The 21,453-nt window shown below is 58.1% G+C and overlaps 1 protein-coding gene across 2 annotated transcripts; it reads left to right on the top strand.

Annotated features, from left to right (window-relative positions):
• The first annotated feature begins 188 nt into the window (after positions 1-188).
• Positions 189-12,783, top strand: TFEB (transcription factor EB). 2 transcript variants are annotated; one of them, XM_015885324.2, is made up of 9 exons: positions 189-322; positions 8,220-8,458; positions 8,530-8,784; positions 8,857-8,937; positions 9,587-9,707; positions 9,966-10,022; positions 10,304-10,379; positions 10,507-10,654; positions 10,801-11,235. In XM_015885324.2, exons 2-9 carry the CDS (start codon positions 8,264-8,266, stop codon positions 11,233-11,235), a joined length of 1,368 nt encoding a protein of 455 aa, XP_015740810.1. In that variant the 5' UTR covers positions 189-322; positions 8,220-8,263. The 2 variants fall into 2 exon arrangements, with proteins under 2 accessions (XP_015740810.1, XP_015740812.1); XM_015885326.2 differs by lacking the exon at positions 189-322 and having other exon boundaries at positions 8,203-8,458; positions 10,801-12,783.
• Positions 12,784-21,453: the final 8,670 nt, after the last annotated feature.

Below are 21,453 nucleotides of genomic sequence, written 5' to 3'. Positions count from 1 at the left end.
GGGGCAAAGAGCCGCTGTATGAGATGAGCGGCGCTTTGCAGCTCCCTGCTGCTCGGCGCTGAGCACGGAGCGGCACGGCAGGAAACCGGCCCGTAACGCCGCCGCGGCCGAACCGGGGACTACAAGTCCCGGCAGGAGCCCGGCCCCGTTCCGGACTACAGCTCCCGGCGTGCTGCGGAGCGGGCCGGGCCGGGCCGGGCGGGCAGTGCTGCCCTCCTTTGGCACGGGAGCAGCGGAGGCCGCGGCCGGGAGTGGGACCGGGCCGGCGCAGAGCAGAGCCGAGCCGAGCGGAGCCGCCCCGCGCAGCACAGCGGGGAGTTGGGTGAGTTGCGGGGTTGGGGTGCGGGGGGGGCTGTGCTCCCCCAGCGCGGGGGCGAACCTGGGCTGGTTTGTTTCGTCTCCGTTTGCTTCTATATATATAATATAGAATATTGTGTATATATATATATATATATATATATATATATATTCATTTTGACGTTTATTTTTCAACCCCCCTACCTCCGTCTTCCTCGTTAAATAACAACGGGGGAGCAGCCGCCGTTTCAATAAGGCTCTCGCGGTCGCTTTATTTTTAATGGGTGCTGTGGGGGGAGGGGTTGTGTTTCTTGCACGGCGGTGACCCCCCCACCCCCAATGCACAAACACAGGGAAACTGAGGCGCGGATGCTCAGCTCTCGGTGTCCCCCCGCACGGAACCGCTCGGAGTTTTGGGGGTCGATGGGGAATGGGGGGGGGGGCAGAGGGCGGCCCCCCTCGGGTCACAGCGCTTTATGGGGGGGGTACGCAAACTGCGGCCCCCTCCGCTGTGTTCGAGGGTGAATTGCGGAGCGGGAAGGGTTGCGGACAGCCCGCTGAGTCAGGAGGTGAAGGGGGGGCTGGGGGGGCAGGAGGGGGGGGGGGGGGTAATTTCGCGGGGGGGGTAATTTCCTCGGCTTAGAAGGAAATTAAAAAACAACAAGAAGAAAAAAGGCGAAAATGTGGCGGTTCTCGTGGCGCTGAGCGCACATAAATAAATAATAACGCCGTGCGGGGCCGGACGGGCGGGGCTGCTGTGAGCTGCGCCTGGCGGCCCGGGGCTGTTTGCACGGCGGGTCTGTGGGGGGCTTCCCCCTCTCCCCCCCACCCCCCCTTACTCCTCTGTTCCGTTTCGCTCTCCCCTGCCATCCATGGATCCATGGCTGCACGCACGGCTGCTCCGCTGCGGGGCCGCGCGGTGGGGGGGGAGGTGAACGTGAACTGAACTGGGAGCGCTGAGATCCGGGGGGGGGGAACTGCTGAGTTCTGTGAGTGGGACACGCTGAGCGATGCGGGGTGGGATCGTGTGCTGAGCTCCGGGAGGGGACACACACCGTGCTGGGCTCCAGAGGGGGATGACACAGCTGTGCTGATATCGGGGGGGGGGTTTGCTGAGCTCTGTGGGGTGGGACTGTGCACAGAGCGCTGGGGCACCTGCGGGGGGTGCGCTGTGCAGCGGGGCTCGGAGCACCGCGTGGCACCGAGCAGCACGTGCTGACCCCGCTGTTTTCGGAGCGATGCTGCGTCGCCTCCCAACCTTATCAGGAGGAAACTGCCCGGGGTGGGGTCGGGGCGGGGTGACCCCGTATCCGGCCGGTTTGGGGCATGGCTGCTCTGCCGGCGCGTTCTTTCCTTTCTGTGCCGGGAGCTGCCGGCTCGTGTCCTCGCTCCTCTGCTGTGCTGAGGTTTCCACCACGCTCTCAGTGTGTGTGTGTGGGGGGCTCAGGTGTGCAGGGCGGTGCCACATCACAGCGGGGCACCTCTGGGGCTGGGGAGGGCTCTGGGGGTCTCTGTGTGTGCAGTGATGTCCCCACGTGGGCATTGTCCCCTGGGGAGCCCTGTGGTCGTGGTGCTGTGATGCTGACCAATGGTGGCTGCATTGTCCCCCCCTCTGTTTGCTTTCAGGGCTGCCACAGGGCATCCTGGCAGCAGCTGTCACTGACACATCTGCATCCCCTTGCTGGTCCCAGCAGCCTTCACTGTGCAACCTGGGCCTGAGGTGTGTCCCCTGCTCACCTGCAGCCTGAGATCTCTTGTAGTTAAATCAATGCAACTTTCTCACTGGATAAACCTGAAAGGCCCCGACGTCGCCCTTCTTTCCCTGCCGTGCTGCGTGCATGACATTAATGAAAGTGATTTACTTCTTGCATGAGCAGAACATGTGCAGTTTGTGCAGCTGCTGCGCTGCCTTTCAGGTGCCATAATGGCCATAATGCCTGTCCGGGCGGTGGGAGCAGGATGGGAGCGGGGGGATGTCAGGATCAGGTGCTGTTCCTGATGTCGGATGCACGGGGATGGGCTGCCCCGGGGGATGGTGGCTTTGACACGGCACGGGGTGAGGGGGGAGCATCGGGCTGTGTGCCCTGCTTGTGGCTCGGCGTGGGGTCGGCTCAGTGCTGGCAGCAGCTCGCACTCTGCGCTGCTCCGCTCCCAGCTCCGCTCCCAGCTCCGCTCCCCTCTCCAGGCCGTTGCTGCAGCTCCGCTCCCGCTGCAGGCGAAGCTCCCGGCGGGATCATCGTGCTGCCCAAACCGGTGTGACCGCGGTGCGGGGCTGGGAAAGCGCTGCAGGACGGGGCTGCTTCGCACCGCGGCTCGACGTGTGACCTTCGGGGTGGGACCCACATCCCTGGTGCGGTGAGAGCCCCGGGCCCTGGGCAGGACACGGCACAGCCTGTCCCCGCTGTGTTTATTGCTGGGGCTGGAGAACAGCTGCAGCTCTGGGGCCGGGGCGGCCGCAGCGTGGGGTGGCCGGTACGGTTACATGAGGCTCCGGGACGCGGCTCCGGGCGGGACGTGGCGTATTTATAAATGTTCCCCATGGGAGCTGAGGTTGGGGGGGGCTGGGGGTGGGCTGGCAGTGCCTGGGGGGCACTGAAGGTGCGGTCACCCCGTCCCAGCACCGCAGTGGGTTTGGGGCTGCGCTGCGATGCCGGGTTTGGGGAGGCGGCGCGTCCTACCTGCTCTGCATGCGCCCCGAGGCGGGGAACTGGGGACGGTGCTGCTCTGCCGGGTTCCCTTATTGCTTATTGCTGCACTTTACCAAGTAACCCCGGGGCAGCAGCACCCTGTGGTTGTGTTGCCCCCCAGGACGGGCTCTGCTCGGCTTTTTGCAGCACAGTGTCTCCTTGTCCTCCCCCCCCACCCCGGGGCCTCCCAAGGTCACTCTGTTCTCCCCTCTCTGCTGTGGATGGATCGCTCAGCCCGGGTGGTGCCGGGCGCTGCTGTTGGCTCATCCTCACCCTTAGGAACGTCCTTCTGCCCATTAGTGCTTTTATTTTTAATTGCCTCCCCGCTCGGATGGGGTGGGAGGGCAGGAACGTGTCGGCTGGGGCTGTGTGCAGGCGGGCTGTGAATTCCCGCAGTGGTCAGTTGGACAGTGATGTTTCAATCACTGCACTGTGCAGCTCTGGCAGCTCTGGGGGCAGCTGTGAGTTGCCAGCAGTGCCCGCAGGGATGGCCCCTCTGTGCCAGCCACTGTCCTGGTGCCGCCTCGCACCTTTAGGGGTGAAGGAGCAGGGCTGTATTGTTAACCCCATAAAGGTCAACTGCACATACAGGTGGGAACTTAGCTTCTGTGAGTGTCCTTGGTGCCACCTCAGCCGTGTGTGATGAGGGATGTGCAGCCCTGACTCCAATGCTGATGCTTTTCGGTCCCTGACAGCTCCCTGCTGGGTGGGGGCTCCTGGGGTGCCGCTGTCACCCACAGCTCCGTTAATGTTTTTACTGCACTAAATATCTGGGCTGCTTCCAAGAGCAGCATTTAACGCATGGAAGGGAAAACATTTGGCCTCTGACCCACGCTCCTGTTAACAGCGCCGTGGTCCACATTGCTGAGATGCCGGGGCTAAAAACAGTGCTGGTGACTCAGTTGCTCGCTGGCGCTGTCAACTGACTCCGGGTCGATGTGCCAAGTTCCCCCCTTTGCCTTCTCCCTTTCAGGGCTGCGTGCTGGGCACAGGGCTCTGCCGTCCACCTGCCGCCCCCTCTCTGAGGGCGCTGCTCCCACCTCCCATCCTCAGCCTCGATGTCTGGATGGGACCTGGGGACCTTTGGTTCAGCCCCAAGTGGAGCTGTGTTGGTGTTGGTGCTGTATCGGTGTAAAAGGGCTGAGTGTGGTTTGAGCACTGGGTGTCTCTGAGGATGGACAGTGCCACCTCCAGACCCCATCCCGGGACACACAGTGCACGGAGCAGAGCTGTGCTCCTCCATGTGCTGATGAAGACGAAGGGCCCTGACCTTCCTCCCACCAGGTGTCACCCGACCCAACAGCAGCACTGAAGGGAGGCAGCGGGCCAGTCCCAGCTGTATGGCAGCAGCCAGGTGCCAGCCTGCATTGCTGGCAGCGTGGCACGGGGGTGGCACAGTGGCAGCTCACCTGCCCTGCATCAATGTGTCTCCTTGGGGGTTTGACCGTGGGGCTGCAGGGAGGAGCGTGAGCAGCATCCCATAGGGCTGGTGGGGATGCTGCAGCTGCAGCTGGTCGCATGGTGGAATGCAGCCCTATGGGTACCACCAGCACAAAGAAGAGGTTGTGCAGAAGGGGCTGTGGGGCGTCACCTGTGTGTCCTTGTCCACCTCCAGCTTTGTCACTGCTGGTGGCAGCAGCGTGGCCGTCCTGGTGCAGTGTTGGGTGGGCGGGGGGACCCCCAGTGCCCATCCCTTAAAGGGGCAGCGGCAGTTAGTGCCCGCAGGAGGGGATGTCACTGAGGGGCTGCGTGGGGCAGAGCCAGCAGCTGGCGGCGGTGGCTGCATCTATTTTTGTCCCTCTGCCCTGGTGGGATTGCTGACTGCAGCGCAGCACTCAGCGCAGACACTGGCTCCGAGGCCTTTTTTTGCAACTTCCTCCACCCGCGCTGCTGTCACATTAAAAGCAGGCTCCGAAAAATGAGGAACCACGGAGCCGGGCAGGGCAGGGAGGAGCGCGGAGCGGCTGTGAGCAGCAGGCCCTGGTGCCCGGAGACCCCCTAAGCCCCCCATCACCCCCTACCCAGGTAATGCGTGTCCGCTTCCCGCCTGGCTCTGGCAGCTGCGTGGGTGCCATCAGTGCCTCCCTGCACCTGCAACAAGGCTGGAGCAAAGCTGTGGGGTGGGAGCAGGGAGAGCCGGGTGCTGCTGGTTTGCATCCCAGAGGGGGCTGAGCAGAGCTGTGCCCCCCACATCACCCGCAGTGCCGCCATAGGGCTGGGCTGGGGGCTGTAGGGGGCTCCTCGCCTGCTGCCCCCCACGTCTGAAAAATCAGAACCAGGAAGGAAGGCTCGTTGGGCACCGCAGCACAAAGCAGAGCTGCTTTCACTTCTTCCTTCTCCATTTCCGTTCTCAGCCCACGTGCTTGTCAGTGCAGCAGCGTGGGGCTGGGGGGCTGTTCACCCCCTGACTGCCTGAGTCCAGGGCTGCCTGCATGCTGGGCTCTGCGCTGAGGCAGGGATGCAGCTGTGCAGCATTGCTCCCTCTGCTTTTCTGCTGCGAGCAGAGGATGAGATTCTGTGCTTGCTGCATGCACTGCTGGCTGCATGCACTGCTGGCTGCATGCTCTGCTGGCTGCATGCACTGCTGGCAGCGTGGGTGCTGCTTTGCTGCAGAGGGCAGCGTGATCCTGCCAAAGGCTGCATCTGCAAGCTGCCCTATGGCACATTTTCTATTTAATCCCCATTTCTTGAGCTGCTTCACTTTGCCACCCAGGCACACCTGAGCTGGAGATGGGGACGGGGCGATGAGGGGACATGCAGCAGGTTGGCACTGGGAGCTCCTGGCTGTGTGTGTCCCCTGCTGTGTTGGAGCAGCTCAGGGGCAGCACGGCTGAGCGCACAGCAGTTGCTGAGCAGCCGATGCCGGCTCCTCTATCAGCTGCTGTCTGCACCAGCTCCAGCCTGTGAGGGGCCAAAGGGCAGCACTGGGGCCGCACACTGTGCCACAGGGTCGGTGTCACCGGGGCAGCTCTGGCTGCAGCGATTCCTGAGTGCTGCTGGGGTGAGGGAGGGGCAGGCTGCTGAAATAACACCCCGCAGGAGCAAGGAAGGGCCAGAAATAACCGCGCTGCTGCAGCACGCTGGAGCTGCTCGGAAGGGACAGAAATCCCCCTGCTCTGCCCTGCTGCTTTTGGGGCCGGGAGCTGAGCTGAGCTGCCCCCAAATCCGCCCTCACCCACACGTGTGGTTTTTGAGCACTGAAAGCTTCCCATGCATTGGGGCGTTGTGCTGTGGCAGTGTGAGGCTCTGCTTCACTCCTGGGGTGGCTCTGCAGGGTTTGCTGCCCAGGTTTTATGTCTCCCATGGAGCATCTCCACGGTGCACCTCACAGGGCAGCATGTTCCCCCCGGCCCTCCCTGTATTTCATCTCTCCATCCCTGCTGCTCCTTGTGCCCACACCGCCCCTCTCCATCCCTGGCTGGATGTTATAATCAGAGCAGTTATAATCAGTGGGGCTGTGCATGGGGATAGATCCTTCATGCAGGACTGGGCCGGGACAGTGGGAACAGCGCCGCAGTGCCGGAGCAGCAGGCACGCTCCTTCCTGGATGCCAAAACCTTTCGCCTTCCCTGGAATAGCAGGAATCCCAGACATGGTCCAACTGAGGGATGCAGCCCCAGTGTGGGAGGTGCCCCTGGGGTGGGTGCTGGGCAGTGCCAGCCCCGCAGTGCTGCCCTGGTCCCCATCCCACCCTGCCGTCTCCCTCCTGCTCTGTGTTCCCACTGGGGCTGATTCAGAGTGAAAGCAGAAGCTGCCGGCTGCTCCTGGGGGGGTGAAGCCAAGCAGAACCCAATGGGTTATTTTAAGTCTGACCTAATTTCCCACCCCTCTCCTTAGCACAGAGCCCCACTGTGACCACCTGCCCCATCCCTTGTCTACAAATGCGGGGCTTTCACAGGAGGACAGGGAGCACTTTTTGCTCCCACTGCCCCCAGTGCTTACAAAGGGGCAGCTGGGGGGTGTCCTGCAGCCTGGCAGGTTGGGGGGTGGTGCCCTGGGTTGAGCAGTGCTGTGGGATGAGTGATGCTGTGGTGTCCCTTGTGTGCATGAGCTGTGCTGTATCCCCTCTGCCTCGTGCTGCTTACTGCAGGCCGTCCTGTGGCCCCTCTGGCTCCCACCAGTTCTATGGGACTGCTGCTCATCCCACGTCCTCCTGCTCCAAAGCTCCATCTGATGCCTGTCCCAGGCTCCTCTTCTCCCATCCCCCTTCAGATGGGCCACCATGTCTAATTAATTACCTTCCTCTTGCCGTTCAATAGCTGGCTCTTGATCCATGTAATCGTATTTCTGTCCATGCTGGCTTGATTTAATTTCCCCCTTAGGATATTGTGTGGCACTACGTATCAGATGCCTCTCTGAAGCCCTGGTGTTGTCCCCTCCGTGCCCCCTTTGTCTGCAATTACTCATTGTATTTAAACAGCAGAGCCCTCCAGATCTGACTGGCTGTAAACCAGAGCCTGGGTGCCTGGCTGTGCTGTGTGTGCTGCGAGAGGGGATGGGGACTCTGCACAGCCCCAATCCTACACAGCAGCTCCGTGCCCCCATCAGTCACATGTGGCAACCTGGCACCATGGCTCGCAGCGCTTCACACCCCAGACAGGGCATCCCACAGGTCTCCCCCCACCCCATGGCTGCCCCTCATCCCAGCAGCCCCATCCCCTGCCCTTCCTGGGCCGCCATCCCCTTTGTGCAGGGGAACAAGGGCTGTGCTGTGTCTCCCCGCACCCAGCTCGCGTGCCGTCCCCACACAAAGCCGTGTTGTTCTCCCGTGCCGCTGGCTGCAGTGCCTGGCACCGCGCTGCCTTCTCTGCTCAGCCTTCCTTCACTTTCTTGTTCCTGATTTGGGCTGCTCCCAGTGCCTGCCTTGTTGCTCTTGTGCTGTGTTTCAGAGTTGGTGGCTCAGAACAAGCTCCTGCAGGTTCCCATCTGAGCTTCCTGAGCGCAGAGACCCACCGTGCTCCATCTCCTCCGGGCTGTCCCCACGTGCCCTGTCCCCTCCTCCCTCGCTGTGCTGGGAAGCTGCAGGCAGAGCTGTCTGTCATTAGGGCCATCTGACTCATCATTGCTCAGATGGCAGCATGCAGACTGGGGGCTGTTGTGCAGCGTAGTGAAGTCGGATGCAGGACTGCTCCTGCAGCTCACGCCGAGCACATGGGGCACATCTGCTCCCTCCCTTTGCCTCAGTTTCCCTGCCACTGTTCCTGATGCACAGCGTTCTCCTCTCCCCCCTTACAGGGTCATTTTCGTGCTTGGCCTGTGTCCCCCCGCCCCGCTGCACCATGGCGTCCCGCATCGGGCTGCGGATGGAGCTGATGAAGCAGCAGGCACAGCAGGAGGCCGAGCGGGAGCGCGCGCAGCAGCAGCTGATGATGAACTACATGCAGCAGCAGCGCATGCCAGTGGCCTCCACCCCCGCCATCAACACCCCCATCCACTACCAGTCCCCACCGCCCGTGCCTGGAGAGGTCCTCAAGGTACAGCACCGGGGGGATGGATGCGGGGACCCTCTAGTGGTGTGGGGTGCTGACGGGTTGTTCCCACGCAGGTGCAGTCCTACCTGGAGAACCCCACCTCCTACCACCTGCAGAAGTCGCGGGATAAGAAGGTTCAGGCCTATCTCTCCGAGACCTATGGGAACAAGTTTGCTGCCCACGTCAGCCCTGCCAGCCATTCGCCAAAGCCGCCCCCGGCTGCGTCCCCCAGTGTCCGGCCTGGCCATGTCATGTCCTCCTCTGCGGGCAATAGTGCGCCCAACAGCCCCATGGCCATGCTCAACATCGGCTCCAACCCTGAGCGGGAGGTGAGGAGGGGCTGCCGGGGGTACAGCTGCCCCAGAGGAGCCCACTGACAACCTGGTGCCTTTTCCTTTCAGTTTGATGAGGTCATCGATGACATCATGCGCCTGGATGATGTTCTGGGCTATATGAACCCCGAGGTCCACATGCCCAACACGGTGAGTCCAGGGCACAGAGGTGATCTGTCCTCCTGCCCTGACCCTGCGGCAGCGCTGGAGCTCATGGCTGCCCTCATCCCAGCAGGAAATCACACCCACAGAGCAGCCCACATCCCTTGGCACTGCTGCCCCATGTGCCATCGTGCCAGTGGGCATCAGGGCTGGCTCATCCCCAGGGGAGAGGTGGGAGCAGTGGAATGGCCCCCCCACAGGGGCAGGGAGGGGGAGCCGGGATTTCATCCTCCTGCATCTTCCAGAGCCAGTTCTTCAGCTTCTGCTCCTCTTTAATGATAGTTTGCAGCCCTTATAAAATACTAGAGAGGCAGGAGGGGAGCACTGGGGGGTGGTCTGGAGTCAGGAGGGCTCTGCAACCCGCTGTGTCTCAGTCCTGGTCAGGTCTATCTGGCAGTGGTGCTGTGATGTGGGGCTCGTCCTGCTGGGCCCTCCTCAGCTGTGATTCATCTGTCCCATTTGGGATGCTGGCTGTGGGAGGGCACCAGCTGCGCCCTTTGAAGTCCTGTTTTCTTTGCTGCTCTGATTATAACTATTTTAAGGGCCCAGGAAGGCAATTAGAGCTGCTTTGTCTGCACACTTGCATCCCAGAGGCCGAGGAGCTGGGCTTGAACCCACCTGTCCCTTTGGTTTTCAGCTGCCGATGTCCAGCAGTCACATGAATGTCTATAGTGGGGACCCCCAGGTGACCGCCTCTCTTGTTGGTGTCACCAGCAGCTCCTGCCCTGCCGAGCTCACCCAGAAGAGAGAGCTGACAGGTATGTCCCCAGACCTGGGTATGTCCTCATCCCCTGCTGTGTCCCCAGACCTGGGTTTGTTCCCATGCCCAGGTGTGTCATTAGCACCAGGTTTAGTCTGAGGCTCCAGAGTATGGTGGGGAGCTGCAGTGGCAGCAAGGACTGGGGCTGGCCAGGGCTACTCTGTCCATGCGGGTGCAGGGGGTGGCTCTGGGGGATGCTGATGGGGCAAGGTGCAGCCTCATCCCCTCCGGGTGACACTGTGGGCCTCCATTTCAGATGCTGAGAGCCGAGCCCTGGCAAAGGAGCGCCAGAAGAAAGACAATCACAACCTGAGTGAGTTGGGTGCTGGCTGCCTGTGGATTCATGCTGTTCCCCTCTGAGCTCAACACTCTTCTTCCTTCTTCCTCCTCTCTCCAAGCTGGGTCTGCTTCCCATCCCATCTCATCCTAAGGGAGATACCTCCATAGCCTGCACTCGTAATGCAGGGGGCACCCTGTTGTTCCTATTAACATGGGGGGAAGGTTGGATGGGCACTGGACTGGGGTGGGAGCCAGTCTGTAGGGCATCGAGGTGCTCCCCCCTCCTGACTGATTTCCTCTCTTCTCACCCCACAGTTGAGAGGCGGCGAAGGTTTAACATCAACGATCGCATCAAGGAGTTGGGGATGCTGATCCCCAAGGCCAATGACCTGTATGTATCCCTGGTTTCTGTGGGGATAGCAGTGGGCACTGTGGGCTCCTCGCCCTGTAGCAGGAGGTGCTGTTTTGGGAAGCAAGCAGTTGCAGGTGCCAAGTTCTTTTTCCATCCTGCACTACAGGGACGTGCGCTGGAACAAAGGGACGATCCTGAAAGCTTCTGTGGATTACATCAAGAGGATGCAGAAGGATCTGCAGAGGTCACGAGACCTGGAGAACCACTCTCGGCGGCTGGAGATGACAAACAAGCAGCTACTGCTCCGCATCCAGGTGAGTTTCCTTCTGTTCTTCCTTCCTGCCTTTCTCCAGCCTCTTTCAGCCCACCTGCCGTGTTCCTGCACGCTGTGTCCCTAAGCACCACGTCCCCATCTGCTCTGTCCCCACGTGCCGTGTCCCACCAAAGTCCTTTGTTGCAGGAGCTGGAGATGCAGGCGCGTGTGCATGGGCTGCCCACCTCCTCGCCCTCAGGTGTCAACGTGGCCGAGCTGGCTCAGCAGGTGGTCAAGCAAGAGGCTGGTGCAGATGAGGGGATGCTGGAGCCGCTGCTGCCCACCCCGGACCCTGAGTCACAGCCGGTGCTGCCTCCACAGCCGCAGTCCCCCTACCACCAGCTGGACTTTACCCACAGCCTGAGCTTTGATGACGGCTCCCAGGGCTTCCCAGACAGCCTGGAGCCCGGCCACAGTGCTTCCTTCCCTTCCCTATCCAAGAAGGAGCTGGACTTGATGCTGCTGCAGGACACCATGCTGCCCCTGGCCTCCGACCCCCTGTTCTCAGCCGTGTCCCCCGAGGCCTCCAAGGCCAGCAGTCGCCGGAGCAGCTTCAGCATGGAGGACACAGACATGCTGTGACCAGGAGCTGCGCCTGCGCTGGGGGCGAGGACTGGGCCTTCCAGTTTGGTTAGTGAAGTCACAGGGCACCCTTCTTCCCGGGGGAGGAGCCCGTCCTGCTGAGCACTTGAATCTACATAGGAGTACATTTTCTCTATGCAACGGAGGTCTCGCTTCAAGGCTCACCAGGTACCACCGTGTCTTTTGCAAGCTTTTTTGTTGCCCAGAGTCGGAGCCGACCTTCTTGGCTTGCCGTGGCGTTGGCCTGGCTGCAGCTTTCCCAGCCAGGCAGCATGATCTCGGCTGCTTCACCTCCCAGCGCGTCCCCGCTGTGCTCCCTGTGCAGGGCTTGAAGCACGGAGCTCCACGTCCCGGTGTGATGCTCACAGCTCTCTGCCTCGCTGCCCCCTCCCAGTCTTCCCCTGCAGTGCCACTGATGGGTTTGTCAGTGTCACCTCCCTGCTTGGGCTCCTCCTGACAGTGCCTCACTGGGGGGAAGCGATGCTCCAGTGCAAATTCCCAGGACTTGGGAGGGGTTGTCCTATTGAATTGTGTCGCTTTGTTGTCCTGGAGGTGCAGCAGCTCCATGTCCATCAGCCTCCACCCCACAGAAGTGCCTCTGCCCTGGAACACCGCTCTGTGCTCTCAGCTGGGGAGCAGCACGTGGTTTTGATGCCAGTTCTTTGAGCTGACATCCCGCCCTGCATCAGCACAGCAGCAGTGCCGGGGGTGGTCTCTGCCCACTGCTAAACCTGAGTGTTGCTGCTTGTCCCACTGTTGGCAATGTGCTCCCAGCCTCACCCGTGGGGCTGTGGGGTCATTGCTTCCCTGGCAGCAGGGGGGGGAACTGGGGGTGTGAGGGGGAACAGCTCAGAGTGAAAATACTGCACTGATTTGTAAAGCCCAAAAGGGGGACATCAGGGAAGGCTGCATGGAACTCTGCAGTGCCCCATCATAGCGCAGCACTGTGGGGCTGAGGTAGGTTGGTAGCAAGAGCCTGTGTGGGGATGGGGGTCAGTGGGTTGAGGTGGGGAAGGGATACGTGAGGCAGCCCCCGAGGAATGCAGGAGAGATGCCTGTGTGGTGTGGAGGGTGCGGGGAAGTGTGGAGGGTGGGGGGAGAGAAGGGGCAGAGGGGAGGGGGCATCAGGGCTGGCAGGAGCCAGTGGAGTTGGGTCTGTTTCACCCCGTGTGTTCACCAGAGGCCTTTGGGCATCACTGCCATTAGTGCCTGCAAAGCCAGTGGTCCTTTAGGATGGGACATTGATCCTTTAGGATGGGACATTGATCCTTTAGGATGGGACAATGGTCCTCCAGGACGGCTGCACTGGACCCTCCTGCTGCGGGGGTGCATCTCCCAGTGTGTGAGCAAGCAGCTGTGGATTATTGTTATTTTCTAAATCTTTTTGGAGGTTTTGTTTTTGTTTTTTGTTTTATTTTTTAATGCACTGTGCTCTGATTTAAAAAAAATGGAAAAAAAAAAGAAATTTTACTACTGTTTTATAAAGAAATGTATAAAAAAGAATGAACTGGAATGGAAGAAGAATCATTAAAGTATATTTATTTACAACATAGTGGAGATGGTGGTGAGGGCTGTTTGTTCTGTGGTCGCTCTGTTAGTGCTGTTGGGTTTTGGGGTGCTGGGCGTCCGATTGGCATCTGGATGGTTAATTGGAGCCTTGGAAAGGTGGGGGTGTGGTGGGGGTGGGGGTGCCCTGTTGGTGCAAAGTGCTGCCCCTCTGCTCACACTGCTGTTGGGTTAAACACACACACAGGGAAAGGAAAATAGAAAGAAATCCTGCCTGAAAATAGACTTCCCAGGGTGGAAAATCACAGGGGCTGATCCTGGAAACTTCATTAAAGGGAAAAGGGGAAAAGTGAGAGAAAGAGGAGGGGGGGGGGGGGGGGGGTGGGTTCAGAGAGCTGGAAAAAAAACCCACCCTGATTTATCTGGGGAGCGTGAGCGCTAAATAGAGAACAACGCCTGAAGTGTGAATGATTTCCTATATTAACACAGAGAAAAACTGATAGCCTTTTCATGTCAGGAGGATTGTGTGTGTGTGGGGGGGTGACATTGCTCCATCTCTGGGTTTGCTCACTCTTTATCAGGCGGAGATCAAAATTTATTCCCAGGATGAGGCCCGCGGCCCAGCTGAGGCCCTAGAGATTTTTAAGGGCCTAATTAAGAAAACAGGATGAAAATGGCGAAATAAGAGGGCAATTTACTTCTTGCAGAATAGGGAGATCAAATCAACTTATGAGCAATTAATGTGCACAAGGAGAGAATAAAGGGATGCCGGGATATGGTAGAGGGCCTCATTTTAATGACATGCTCTGGTGTTGGCATAGAGGATTACTCTGAAGGTCAGATGTAGATTGAAACGACCTTGCAGATTCTTAACCCTCCTTCCAATTAACAGAACCAACTCAGAAATGCAAAAGACCCCGGCTTGGAGCACTGTCACCCCTTTATGTTCAGAAGGGAGAAAAAAAAACACCTTATAAAGGAGAGAGAGGACGAAAGGGGGTTTCCTTCGCTTGAACAACAGCTGCTGGAGACGGAGCTCGGGCGGGCGGGAGAGAAGGGCTCTTAATTACAGTGTGAGCCACCCACCGAACAGAGCGGAGTCAGCACTGCACTGGGTGTATGGGGGAGGGAGAGGGGCTGCAGGGCTGTGATGAGCTGCAACCGGGCTCTGCTGTGGGGCTGGGGTGGATGGGTGGAAGGGTGGATGGATGGATGGATGGATGGATGGATGGATGGATGGATGGATGGATGGATGGATGGATGGATGGACGGACAGGTGGATAGATGGGAAGATGGATGGACGGAGGGGTGGGTGGATGAGTGGGTGGGTGGACAGCAATGGGACTGGGCTGCAGGCTCACAGGAGCTCCTCACTTGGGTCATCATCTAAACATCTTTGGACCACAGTGGGGTCACTGAGGGTGTCCTCAGTCCCACATTGCCCATCCTGTAACCTGACTGAGCTGCAAGTGTCCCGTCAGAGTGGGACCAGATGGGCCTTAAAGGTCCTTCCAGCTCAAGCCGTTCTATGAGTCCCCAGTGGTTCCACTTTGTGCTCTTTGGCACTTCTATCCATTGCCCCACACAACACATGGTGGTTGTTTTTTGGGTGGGTCCTAAACAGTGCTGGGAGCGGCTGCACCCTCCGGGTGAGGGTCCTTTGGGGACAGCCACATCCTCACGTCTCACCCGTGGAGGTCGGGCTGTGTCTGCGCATCTCAGCGCATCCTCGGGGTCCCGCAGGGCTGGGCCGGGGTTGCGGTGCGGGACACGGCGCTGAGCGCTGGGCAGGAGCCGTGAGGCTGCACAGGGCCCGAGCAGCCACCAGAGAGAGCCAGACTGTTGCTGGAGAAAACCGCTCCGTGCCCAGCCCGGCCGTGCCGCCGGGTCCCTGCTCCGGCCGGGCAGCTGCCCCTGGTCCATAGGGTTCAGCAGAGGAATGCAGGTATCTCTTGTGGGGCGGCTGCTGCTTTCGGTCCGAGATTTGGGGCAGAGGAACTGCGTCCCAGCTGCTGGGACTTGCTGGCTCCAGAGCTCAGCCCCGTTGTGCTGCCTGCAATCAGGGTCATCTCCTGCCTGCGCTCAGCCCGAGCATCCCGTGCCCGGGGCGCTGCTCCCTGCCCCCCTGGGATGGACTTGGTGAGCCCACAAGGGGAACAGCTGGAGCATCTCTCTTCTGGAGCTCTGAGCACTGCCAACAAAGCAGCTCACTCAGCTCTTCACGTCTCTTGAAACTGCAAATCCAACTTTCTGAGAGCTCTGAACCCTCTTCCTCTGGGCTGTGCCACAAAACAGTGCGGCAGATCCATGGGCTCCAGGTGGGACAAAGCCCTTTGCTGTGCAGGGTGGGTTCTGGGGTGTGGGACATTGAGCTGGGCTGGTTTGGGATCTGCACGGTGCTGGTCAAGCTGCATTTGGCTGAGGACAGGGTTCCTTCTAAAGAGCCTTTGACTCCCTCTGTGCCATCCTTCACATGCAGATGGGCAGATTGATGCTGCTGGCATCCCAGACAACTGTCTGCAAAAAGATGTCTTAGAAGGAGTGAAAAACCTTAATGGAACAGAAGTTGGGCTTCATCCTGATGCCAGCCCAGCACCCCAGGAGCGCACTGCTCACCAGCCCTACCCCACAAAGGGAGCAGAGAAGTGTGGAGCCTGCAGGAGGATCTGGGGTGTCTCAGGGCTTCCCCTGCCCCACTCCACACCTTGGGATGGGTGTGGGGCTCTGCAGCATTGCTGGCCCATGACCAGCCGGGCCTGCAGTCTGGAAGCCATCCCCTGTCTTGCTGCTGGGCTGTTGCTCAGTTTTCCTTCCCCCCCTTCTCCCCTCATTTCCTTTCTGGCTCTCACTGAGCTCCTTCTGTGGTTTCAGCGCTGCTCCTTCCCCACCTGAAGCCCCAACACTGCACCAGTGACGTCAGCTGGGGTTGTTGTGGCAACGGTTGGGATGAGGTCAGAGGGAAGGGATGGCTTTTTCAGGTGGGGAGCAGGCAGTGCAGCCACTTTGGCTTTGAGAACCTGATGCAGCTCTTTGCAAGCAAATCCGAGTGTGCAATAAAGAGGGAGAGACTGGAAAACCTGTGATGTCTGTCCAGACATCGCTTCCAATGAGAAGGTGTCCCTGGCTCCAAAGGGGAACTCCCCGGGTGCCTTTGGCTGCTGTTTTTCTGCCAGCAGCTTGTTTGGTTTAATCTCTGTTGGGATGCCTGGTGCTGCAGGAGGAGTGGCCGTGTGCCCTGAGCCAAGGGGCAGAGAATGGGGGCAGAAGGATGGGGAGAGCTGGGAGGGGCTGTGCTGGGAAACAGCCCCGGGAAGAGGGAAAGGCAGCGTGGGCAGAACGCAGCTCCCCTTTGGGGAAGGACATTGTGTGTCCGTGCCTTGGTTCCTCTGCAGCCTGGATGATGATGTCAAAGGGACGCAGCCGTGCTCACCACAATGCAGGACAACTGGTGAGGGGGCAAATCCCCTGAGTCTGAGCCCTGCAGAGCCAAAGTGCAGCTCCTGGCTGTGCTTCATGGCCCCATGGAGGGGCAGAGCAGCAGAACTTGTGCCTTTGGTCTCAGCTGGAGCTGAGCAGCCCTCCCTGCCCTTCTCTGTGCCCCTACCAGGGCTGGCACCTCTGTCCCATGGTCCCAGGAGGGCTGCGGAGCAGCAGCCAGCTGTATTTTCCATGCCTGGTGCTGAACACACACAGCAGGGACTGGGTCAGGAGCACACAGCAGCGCTGGGATCCCGGGATCCAGGCTGAGATTGACAGCACTCAATTCATCCCAATGTTTAGAACCCCATTGGAAGGAAACCCAGTTCAGTTTGTTCAGAGACCTCAGGGAGGTGGGATTCCTCACCCCAAGCCCCCATTTCGGGCTTGCACATCTCTCAGGCCACCGTGCAGCCCTTCTGCCTCCTCTCCTGTGCTCCTGAGCTGCTTTAATCAGCTCATAGTTTTCATTTCATGCCTTTCTCGCTCTCCTTTTTGAGGGGGCAGTGAAATTTATACAATATTTAAGCAGCATAGTGGAGTCCTGGAAGATATTATTAATGTAAAAGGGACAGGCTGGAAATGCACTTGAACCTGGTTACAATTAGAGGGTGATTTTTCTAAAGGTCAATGAATTCAGATAATATCCACAGGGGGGAAAAGAAATTTAATACCTTTTTAGTGAATTAATTAATTATAATATTATATCGGCTTGGGGTTCTTTTCCAGAGTGATTAAGGGAACGATCTGTCTTCGGAGAGGCTGGGGGGTGTCAGTGAGCTGAAGACTGACAGAGGGGCAGGGAGAGGGGGAGAGTTTAATATGAGGATAATGGAGCCTTTTCTTCCCTTTCAAAACTTGCTGTATTTCTAAGGCCGTGTGATCCCTCCTGCTGGCCCAGACCCTTCCTTGCTGTCTCTCTGTTGGAAGGATTATTTTCTACTTTTTCCAGATCTGTTTTGGGTGCTTGGATGATGTGCACTGAGAGGTGCAGTTGGACTTGCTGCTGTCCCAGCGCTGTGTCACTGGGAGGCACTGGGAGCTGCAGTGCTGCTCCTGGCAGTGCTGCTTTATCTGCAGCCCGAGCTGAGGCTGAAATTTACTCTCTCAGCTAATCCAGCCAGCCCCAGAAATTAATTACAGCCTTGTACATTAAAAATTAACATAACCTTTCTGGATATATGTTCTTATAGCACAGGAGCGGGCTGGAGTCCCGCCTGCATTAGGAGCTGCTTTGCTTCTAATTCTTTTTCCCCCTCGCCCCATTTTTTAAAGATGTGGACTTCCGAAACTGTTAATCACAGTAAAGTTTAAGAGGTTTTAATTGTGTTCTGTCCCGGCTGCAGGGAAAGGCTGGGAGGGAAGGGGTGCACAGTGTGCACTCAGATGGGCACAAACAGGTACCAAAATCCAGCAGGATCTGGGTATTACCTGCAGCTCAGCCCTGGGGAGATGGGTGGAACATCTCAGCATCCCCTGTGCAGTTATGGCTCCAGCACAGGGTGGTGATGGGGAAGGTTAAGATGACTCAAAACAATATTTCATGGGCATCCAACAAGATGTGTGCTGTGTGCTGTGGGGTTCCCTAGGGGGATTTGGTCTCTTCTTCCACAGCAACCCTTCCCTGTGCTTCTGTCCCCTCTGTGCGTGGGGCTCTGTGTTTCACCCCCCCCCCCTCCCTGCTCCAGAGCCCTACCATGGAGTGACACCTCCCAGGAAACCCAACCCAACCCAAGTGCCATTCGGATCCTGCCCAGTTCCCTCCTTCTCCATTGCTTCCAATGGGCCGAAGACCTTCCATGCCCCGGTCACGTCTTCTCTTTCCCCCCTCTCCTTCCCATCTCTTCTCCTTCACCCCCCTTCCATCTCACCAGCCCTTCCCTTCCTCCTTCCCCCCTCACCACCACCACCTCCCTCAGCCCGCGCCTGCCGAGAGCCGCTCTGCTCCCATTGTGCTATCTTTGGGTCCTAAATTAAAATTTATGACATCTTGAAATGAGCAGTGAGGGTAATTTTGCTTCTGAGCGAAGATGCTAATGAGTCCCCTTAATGGCGTGAATAAGGAGTTGACGGGTCGTGTGTCACTTTGCGCAGACCGTGCTGGTGGTGTAATGGCCGCAGTAAGTGTCTGTAATTATACCCTGTCTCACTGTATTTTGGCAGCCGTTGTGGGAGAGCAGCCGGCTCTGCATGTACAAGGCAGGGGGGGAGAGAAGAGAAAAATCCCAGCCCCTCCTGTGCTTCCTGGGCTCGGCCCCCGCCCGGAGCTTTGATGGAGCTCTCCTGCCTCTTCCTCTCTCCTTTGGAACAAGGTCACAAAGCGCTTGAGTCCCAGTCCCCAAATATCTTGGTCCCTATGCATCCCCATCTGCATTCATCTCCACTCCCACATGTTCACATCCTCACACGTCCATGTCCTTGCATATCCCCATCCTTGTGTGTCCCCATCCTCACACATCTCCATCCTTGTGTGTTTCCCCATCCCAACATGTCCCCATCCTTGCACACCCCTGTCCCCACACATCCCCATCCCTGTGTGTCCCTGTCCCTGCACATCCTTATGGCCACTCATCCCAATCCCTGTGTCTACATCCCTGCACATCCCCATCCACACCATCAGGGCTGCAGCACCACGTGGGGATGGCACTGAGCTGTTGGATTCAAGCATGGGACAGCCCTGCATGTCCTGCATGATACATGCTCTGTCCCACCCCCTCAGAGCAGTGTCCTGGCTCTGCCCAGGGCTTGGGCTTTGCTTCCAGAAGCACAGATATCCTGAAGGCTTTGGTCTGACCGAGCAGCCCATCCCACGGGTCACCTCACCTCGAGGCTGTGTGCCTGGGGGTAAATGTACATGGGAGAACGTGCTGCAGCAAGGTGATGGCACAGCTGAGCTCATGAGCCTTTGGCACAGTGTGGGTTGCAGAGCAGAGTGAGGCTGGCTCTTCTCCTTGCATTTCAGGACTTGTGAGCCTTCAAGCTACAGCAGACAGATGATTTACTCACTGCTGAGCATGTTCTTGGTGGTTTTTTTTCTGTAGGTGGACTTTTGTACGTGCTCGTCCTGAAACCCTGAGAGCCCTGTGTGCATTTCTGCCAGGTGTGGAATTCTGTGCAACCCCAGCCCTGCCCCAGGGCTGCAGGACCCCTCACTGAGGTGCTGCAGGTGTTGGGGATGGGAGTTATTTGCCCCATAGAGCCTGGGTGGGGGGCTCCAGCACAGCTGAGTGCTGCCACGTCATCAGAGCATCGACAGGAGCAGGGATCTGAGTGGCAACATGAGAGGACAATATCAATAAAGTGCAGAGAGCTGCAGGGGGGGCTGCTGGCAGCAGGCTGCTGCCTCACACCACCGAGATCATGGCCATTGAAATATTGAAGTACTTGCATATAAACTGCGCTTTCAAGTATTTTTGACAAGGGTACTAATTAAATCTTAATTGACATTGCACTAATTAGCTTCTTAATTACATGGAACCACGTAATTAGCAGCACACTCTGTGCTAATTGTTAATTAGGAAAACCAGGCTTCCCCTTATGCTGACCCCCCCCCCCCCAACCCCTCCCCTCTTGTTGTCACTTTTAACTAAGGAGCCTCTGGTGGGATGAAGAGGAGGAGGAAGGGGTGAGCGCACACACACACACACTCATGTGCACACCTTGGGTTGAAGTGCTGTGGGTGTGGAGTGCTTGTTAAGGGTTGTTAATGATGGGTGATGTGCCATCATCCCTCCACTTGGGGGACAGCCCCACACTGATGCTCTCCTGCACTTTGGTCTCAGCAATGCAGCATCGCTGGGTCAACCTGCTGTGGCCCCATGGGGATGGTGATGGTGGTGACGAGCTCCTATGCCAAAATACTGCCCTAACTGTTGCTGTGTCCTCAGGTAGTGTCCTCTGACAGCAGCTTTGCCCACCAGCACCCATCCTTAAGGTGAGAGTGAAGCCAGAACCCACAAGGCTGCAGTTTTGCACGTCTTTCCCTCTCTCTCTCCCTCTCCTTCCTCCGCCAGTTGTTTAACTGTAGGTTTTTGTTTGTTTTGTTTCAGTTTTCCAGGAGATACAGAAGCAGTTTGACACCTGCTGCCCAGTTCACCTTTCCTGAGAGCCCAGAGGACCATTGAGAGGTGCACAGTGCAGCTGGGAGAGAGCAGCCCCCGTTTATGGGGAGAGGTGGAGGGAGCAGAAAATATCTGTAGTTGCACCGGGGCGAAAAGAGGGGAAAAGGGAAAGAAAGGAAAATGAAGAGGTGAGAAAATTGTTCACTTTTGACAAATCTTTCTAATTAGGGCCCAATTATGTCCTCAGATTCCTAATTGGGATTCCGGCAGGTTTTCAGGCTTGTAGGGTAATTACAGGCTCGTAATTCTATTAAGATGGAAATTTGGGAGAAATACCTTATCATAACATTTAGATTTTGCCATCTGTGTTGATGGGTGGAAGGAGGGCGCCTGGCACTCCATGTTCAGGGCTTGATCCTCTGCAGGCAGTTTGGGGTTGGGATGCAGGGTGTTCTAGGGCTGAGCCAGGTGTGGTGCTCTCACAGAGGTCAGTGCCCTACAGACCCAATGCACAGCCCCAAATCCCAAAGAAACCCAGAAGATCCTCCTTGGACCAAGCTTCCCAATGGGAAACCCTCTCTTCTAAGTGGGCTCATGCTGTGGCTGAGCAGTGTCCTCTTCTCTATAGGGGACATTTGGTTCTGGCTGGGGGTGCTGGGCAGCACAGTCCCCATGAGGGCTGCTGAATTTGGGGCTCTTGGCATCGCTTTCCTCTTGGCAGCTGAAAGCAGCTGCGGGTAATTATTTTAATCTGCGTTACTGGGCGGGAATGCAGCTTCTTCTGGATCTGCAAATTTATAATAACACTAAAAAGGGGGGGGGGGGGGGGGAGAGAGAGAGAGAGAGAGAGAGAGAGAAAGAAAAGAAGAAAACCCTCCTCTCTGTAAGAGCTGTGCTCGCTTTGATCTTTTGTGTGAGGCCTCTTATCGGACGAGAGTAGGTTTACATGCTGGCAGATAGGGGAATAATACTCAGCGGAGATAAGCTGCAGCCCCGGCTTTCCTTTGTGTGGCAAATTTGATAGTACTGGGAAAATGTTTACTGGGAGACCTGGGAGAGAATCAGACCCCAGAGCCAATGGGAAAAATAATTGCTCCGTGTAATAATTAAAGGGTTCGGGCTCTGCTCCCTGCCCTGGGCTGCAGGAAGGCATTGCAGTGTGGGGTCCTGCTGC

The sequence above is a fragment of the Coturnix japonica genome, chromosome 26 (genome assembly GCF_001577835.2).
Source record: "Coturnix japonica isolate 7356 chromosome 26, Coturnix japonica 2.1, whole genome shotgun sequence".
Lineage (NCBI taxonomy): Eukaryota > Metazoa > Chordata > Aves > Galliformes > Phasianidae > Coturnix > Coturnix japonica.
The sequence above is the reverse complement of the archived record's forward strand: the minus strand, read 5'-3'. Positions and strand labels throughout refer to the sequence as shown.